We start from the raw sequence: 6904 nt of genomic DNA, 5'->3' as shown, positions 1-6904 counted from the left end.
GGGGGTCCTCAATGATCTGTAAAATAACTGAATAATTTTGGCAATACTAAGGTGGGGATCTTTTCTTCCTTTACCATTCTAAACCTATCTCTTCTCTCCCTCTGCCTCGCTTCCCATCTCTCAAATAATGTTTCTCTCTCCTCTGGGACAGATTATTATTATTGATGAATCACATGCAGTTGAAAGGATCACGAGCTACATTCAGTATACTAGGGTTTCAAGAGATCTTGAATTTTCTTTGTTCACTGAGACAACTTTGATTTTTTATAGTAGATAAACAAAGTAAGCATTGTAACATTTATTGGTATTTACTACTCCCTCCGTTCCTAAAAAAATCCATATTCTAGAGAAAACTTTTGTTTTAAAAAGATATATATTTTATATTTCCACTGTATTTTTATCAACTAATAATGATAAATTGTGAAGTTTAAGAAGATTAATTGCATTTCTTAAAATTTTATTAGTTTAAAAATATAGAAAACATAAAATTACAAAAAACTATGCATTTATAGCTAAGTTTTAATATGTTTTATTAAAAAGTGTGAAAAATCTAAATCATGGATCTTTTAGGAACGGAGAGACTATTTAGCAAGTTATCTTGGATCAATGGCCTTTACAACAAAATCATTAATCTTAGGGACTAACGTACCACTACTATATGGGGATAATCAATGATTTAATACTAGTTTGTCTCTTGCTAATTGACCCTTTTAGTGTATATTGTCAATAGTCAAATGTATGAACGCTAGTTGGTTATATAGGTTAAATAAGAAAATGTTGAACAAATTTTATTATTTGTGTTCTTACCAAATTTATCTAAACTCGTTTTACTTATGCTAGTATTTGACACAGTTATGTAATATAAATTTTTACCAAGATAAAGGTTATCTAACCTTTTGTGCGTTTTGATATAATATGTTTTTAGTTTATTTTTTTGAACACATATGTTTTTAGTTTAATGGCCATGAAAAGAACATAAGAAATCGTTTTGACTTTTTTCCTGTAATAGAACCTTGAGATCTAAGAAAACCCTAGATTTGAAAAGACTACAAGTAAAAGGATCTTGTTTGTTTCAACTATTATCAGGATCTATGTGGCTCAGACCCTACTTAAAAATTATATATAAATTGTTTAAGAAAATCCTGTCTCTCTAGTGGGGTAAATAAATTACAGATAGGGTTCGTTCTGGATGGGGTCGCCCAGTACCATTCCACATACAAATAGTTTGTCTCATGTGTTTGGCTTCGTATGGGGGCCATGGATTCACGTGAACCTCTAAATTATCGACATTTTACTAACGATATCACTATTAACCGGCTCAAAATATTATTTATTTATAAGGTGTGTACACTAACAGTTTTGGATGATATACGAAAACATTGGATCGACTAGTTTTTTTTTTTTTTGTAAACTTGGATCGACTAGTTTACATAAGGTTGTTTACATATAATCGAAATAAATTCTATAAATGCAAAATCTATCTTTTCTTATAATTACTATTCAGTTTTATTATTTAATATTTTCTAGTAATAATATATTATGTATAATTCGCAACAAATATAAAATATAACCCGAACTAACATTTGTTGTGGGTTTACGATCGTACTGGTAAGGGATTCGTAGAATTTTTTTACTGTTGCCAAAAAAGGAATTAGTAGAAATTAAAAACAGTATTTTTATAATTTTATCCATGTCTTCGAAAATTCACTGTACAAGTTGATAACTCTAGACTCACTTTTATCAAAAAAAGAACTCTAGACTCACATAAACTTTAACTTGTATATATCTATAATAGAAACCATGTGTGTTTGGCTCGTGTCTCATCTTATGGCCTTTAAAAAGGATCATAGTATAGCTTGGACTCTTTCTGCCGTCTATGATCTCTTTCAATCTCTCATCTAAGATCAACCTATCATCTAAGTTCTCTCTCTCTTGATCAGTATTTTCATCTCTCTTTCTCATCAATGGGTTCGAATTTTCATTACTCTATAGATCTAAACGAAGATCAAAGCCATCATGAAGAGCCCTTTTTCTATCCTCTTGGATCCTCTTCGTCTCTTCTTCATAATTATCAAGTTCCTTCTAATTCTTCGTCGTCCATTTCTTCTCTCTCCTCTTATCTCCCTTTCTTGATCAACTCTCAAGAAGATCAACATGTTGCCTATAACAACACTTATCAATACGAGCATCTCAATTTTTCTCAACCCCTAAAGGTACACACACACACACACACAAAGTTTTTATAATAATATATCAACCTTAACTGGGTGTACAGATGTTATTTTGAGCGATATTTACTTTTTCGTCTTCTTGTTGAAAATATGCCTGATCATGTAAGTTCATACAAAAAATAGTATTTTTGAATTTAGAATGAAAAAATACATAAAAGAAATTTAAAAATTATCAGAGGGGGCATCTTAAGAAACCATATAAATCATCATTTTCTTTGTTAGTTAAACCTCGATTGTTGCTATATATCAGGCCAACATGTTTAACGGTGGATCATCATCATCTTCATACGATCATATGGTGCCAAAGAAGGAGAAAAGACTGAAACTAACGATAAGGAAAAAAGATCATCACGACGATCAAACCGATTTTCTTCATCAAAACCCGACAAAACCCAATTCAGAGTCCGACAAGTGGATGATGTCCCCAAAGATGCGGTTGATTAAGAAAACAATCACCAACAATAAACAGCCCACTGATCAGGCTAATAACAACAATAATCGTAATCATAAAGAAGATCACTACCCTTTAAATCAGAAGACTAGTTTCGAAAAAGATCACGATGAAGATCTCAAGAAAGTCACGACCAAGACGACCACGGCCGTCACCACGGAAAATCGCTACAATACAATCAAGGTTAATGGTTATGGTAATAACAATGGCGTGATTAGGGTTTGTTCCGATTGTAACACTACCAAGACTCCTCTTTGGCGAAGTGGGCCTCGAGGTCCCAAGGTAAATTAATTGATTTTCTTGAATTTATCTCTTGTTACATAGATCTTAATTCAATTTTTAAAACACATAATTATGTGTCTATAACGCATATATATTTGATTTTTTCTTGTTAATTTTGTTTTTGGTTTATTAAGTCTAACGCATCTTTAGACTTAATGATCTCTTATCCTTAATGGTAAACACACGAGTCCAATATTATGTGAATTAATTTGACGCACATTAAGTTTCACATTTTTTATTACAGTCTCTTTGTAACGCATGTGGCATAAGACAAAGAAAGGCGAGGAAGGCCGCAATGGCTGCAGCCGTCGCTGCGGGCGACCAAGAGGTGGTGGCGGCACAGCTGCAACAGATACTTGCGAAAAAAAAGTTGCAAAGCAAGAAAAAGCGATCTAATGGAGGAGACAAATTTAATCTCTCTCCTCCGATAATGGCCAAGACAAAAAAGTGCAAGATCAAAGAACAAGAACAGGAAGACACGACCACGGTTGCCGGAGATTCAGAAATTAGCAAATCAACAACCTCTTCTGATTCTTCAATCTCGTCGAACAAGCTGTGCTTCGATGACTTGGCGATAATGTTGAGCAAAAGCTCAGCTTATCAACAAGTGTTCCCACAAGATGAGAAGGAAGCTGCTATTTTGCTCATGGCTCTGTCGCATGGAATGGTTCATGGCTGATCAGATCATTACACGATATCTTCTGGTTACAGAAAAGAGGTTTACTTCATAATTATATATACCATAGTAAGCAAAATAATGATTGATTGTTAAATCTTGGAGTGATTAATGTAGTTTTTGCAGTTGGTCTAATATGAGAAGTCAAGACATTATATAATAAGAGTGTGCGAGAGTTCAATATAATAATTAATATATCTATAGATGTTTTGGGAGATTTTGGTTTAGGGTTTATGTTGTGTTTTTTCCCAGATGGAGCATTAATCACTAGATAATGTGCGAATGTTCTTGCTTATTTACATCTTTATATTTAGTGTTACGTGATATAAGAAATAATTTAATCATGAAGAGTATTTCTCTTATCTTTTTATTATTTCTTACATGAAGAGTATTTCTCTTATCTTTTTATTGTAGGTACACCGCTAAAATGACAACCAATAAAAAACTGTCAAGTCATATTTTATTTACAAACAATTATGATCAGTTAGATGACCGATTTTGAATTGTGATAACTAAACCATTCAACTTTCTTAAACAAGCTTAGTGTCGGATATTATTGGATTTAATCATTTGTGAAAATATTCTGAACACAAGATTTCTTAATGGATGAGGGAAAAGATGGTTGACATGAGAGCTTATGAATGTGTGTAGGATAAGAGAACATGTGTGGAGATAATGCGTTTGTCTTGCATTTAATGGCGACGACAAATATTAAGTTAAAAGAGATCTTCTGAAAGTTGTAATCGCGCGTAGTTAAGATTTTCTAGATTTATTTTTTGTTTCAAAATGTGAGATTTTCTAAAATTTTAATGTACTTTTAACAGTTAATGTTAAAAAGTTGTATACTTTTAAAAAACATTAATTAAAAATATTTGAATTGGTTAGGTTGATATTTATTGGAAAATGTATTGTAAAATAAATAATAAATTCAATTGTAAACATTTATTATATTCTTAATATGTTTGAATGCTCTAGAAAATTCTTCTTTCGGAAACTGAGAGAGTATTTTTCTTCTACTTCTCATGAAATCATTTTTACTAATTTATTTGCTTTTGCTTCTTGAAAATATAGATGGGTTGACCTAACTGAAAAAGTAGTTATTTTTTCTTTCTCTCTCGTTTACTTTTTTTCCTGCTACATATATATATATATATATATTATAAAAGAGAGTTTCCTCTCTCCAGGACGCGCTACATCAGCATCTACGTCAGAAAGTCGGAGGCTGAGAGCGTGACACGTGTCGTCCAGGCAATTAAACTCACCAAACTCACTGTTTCATTAAATAGGAAAACAAGAAAGTAACACGTATGCTCATTTAAACTATTCACTTGGGCAGTTATATGGGCTTAAAAAATTGTTGATTGTTGTTTTCAGTCCATTTTAACAGACCCAGCCGTCTCTATAAAACGCTCTAACTAAACCCTAAATGACAATACTGTTCATCTTCCTGCTGCAGGAAATTGGCAACGTTTTGCGGTTTATTCATTCGAAGGGTCGTCTTCAACACAATTATTAACTATCGTCGGTATATGATTCAATGCTTCCTTATTTATTGACTCAGCCAGAAACTTTAAGTATAAAAAGGTATGCTTGAAATGCATCAGTCTTTCACCTCATTTATAAACTCTCTAAGAAACCTATCTTTGATAATGGCTAGTTCTTTTGCTAGAAACGCTTTCTTCGTAGACTCCAGCTAAAAAGCTTACAACGAAGATTATGATTATCACTTTCTCCGTCAAATAGTTTCCTCCGAACATCAAAATCAATGGAAACATCTACGTGGGAAGGAGAAACAATCTCGGCGAAGGCAGATCAAACGCTCACCGGTGGAGAAGGCGCTAATCAGGCGGCGTTTGGAGCGGAGTTGCTTTACTCACCTCTATCTGCTTCACGAGTTGCCACCGTGAATCTTTAGGGTTCGTTGTTAGCTCGAAGCTCTGATTAGTTTCACCAACAATGGAAGTTCTGAAAGGTTGTGTAAGATTAGTCTTTATGAGTAATCTTTATAGCTGTAGATTTTTTTTTTGAATTTATATATATGAAACTTAAACAGCTGATGAGCGAAGAACATGTTAGTGTTTTTTGTTTTGAATTTTATCATGAAAAGGCAGAAACTTTACAACTTGGATTATTTTTGCTTGATTTTATGATAATTGTATTTTCTTTGTGAGCTCATGGTTGTTATACAATACATGTATTTGCATCTGACAGAGCAAAACCCCATGAATTTGTACGGTTTGGAATGATTGGAGACGTTTGCGGCGAAAGGATATGAATCCACAAGAGAATGAAGAGAAATGATGCAGATCATGGTGAGTAATATACATCTTTAACCTTTGGCAATGATATACAGAATATTGCTCTGTAATCTTTACAGGTCATTCAATCAAAATTATAATAACCTGTATGGTCTTAGTTGTGCTATTGTTGTTGTAGATGCAATTATGTACCATTAATTAGTCTAGAGTCTATTTGAAAACCAAAATCTCTATTTAAATCTCGAAAAGGGTCTAAGTTGGTTAAACCTTTAGGGGCTAACTTGTAGAAGAAGAAGAAAAACACAATATAACGAATGCATGTATTTTGATATATATGAGAAGAAAGATGCAATATAATTGTCAAACAATATAGATACTACTTAGGTTTTCTTTCTCGCCTAGGAATTTGAGTTCATGTTTCTTTATAAATATCTATATTATTATTTTTTCTACGTTTCAGATACTCCATTTCCATCCACTTGTATTGTAGAATAAAAGAATCCTTAAAAGTTGATACTCCAGATGATCAAAAGTATTATAACAATTACTACAAGAAAAATGGGCTTTGATAGCAGTGAATGATAACGTTTTTTGCCTTTCTGCTATGGTTGACATACCCGTTAGTTTTAGATAGCGTTTGTATATTTAGAACCGCTATGATAGAACTGTATATTTAAAAACGCTATGCTAGCATATTTTTAATAGCGCATTATTAAAAACGCTATCTTTGACTTTTTAAATCTCTAAACCCTAAACAAGTTTTAAACCCTAAACTTTAAACATAACTTCAAAATCTAACTATTTTGATATCAAATCTTAAATTTAACCTCAAATATTAAATATAAATTCAAAAATTATTTCTTTTTCAATAATTAATCTTAAATCCCAATACCTTAAACCTTTAACCCCAAACCCTATACTCAAACCTTTATTCTAAACTCATAACTTTAAATCTAAAATCTAAATTCAAAAAAAAAAAATCAAACTTAAACTTAATTCTTCAAAT

The 6904-nt window shown here is 32.1% G+C and overlaps 1 protein-coding gene across 1 annotated transcript; it reads left to right on the top strand.

Moving 5' to 3' along the window:
- Positions 1 to 1811: 1811 nt before the first annotated feature.
- Positions 1812 to 3984, top strand: LOC106312924 (GATA transcription factor 21-like). Its single transcript, XM_013750618.1, has 3 exons — positions 1812 to 2213; positions 2482 to 2964; positions 3209 to 3984. The coding sequence occupies exons 1-3, from the start codon at positions 1965 to 1967 to the stop codon at positions 3641 to 3643; spliced, it is 1167 nt and encodes a 388-aa protein (XP_013606072.1). The 5' UTR covers positions 1812 to 1964; the 3' UTR covers positions 3644 to 3984.
- Positions 3985 to 6904: the final 2920 nt, after the last annotated feature.

This window comes from Brassica oleracea, chromosome C9 (assembly GCF_000695525.1).
Source record: "Brassica oleracea var. oleracea cultivar TO1000 chromosome C9, BOL, whole genome shotgun sequence".
NCBI lineage: Eukaryota > Viridiplantae > Streptophyta > Magnoliopsida > Brassicales > Brassicaceae > Brassica > Brassica oleracea.
This window is presented reverse-complemented; position numbering and strand designations above follow the sequence as displayed.

What these genes read in the sequence shown, in the direction of transcription:
- LOC106312924 (XM_013750618.1), top strand. Translation starts at nt 1,965, where the DNA reads ATGGGTTCGAATTTTCATTACTCTATAGATCTAAACGAAGATCAAAGC. An exon ending in ATTTTTCTCAACCCCTAAAG is followed by an intron (nt 2,214 to 2,481) that starts GTACACACACAC and finishes GCTATATATCAG; the next exon opens with GCCAACATGTTTAACGGTGG. An exon ending in GTGGGCCTCGAGGTCCCAAG is followed by an intron (nt 2,965 to 3,208) that starts GTAAATTAATTG and finishes TTTTTATTACAG; the next exon opens with TCTCTTTGTAACGCATGTGG.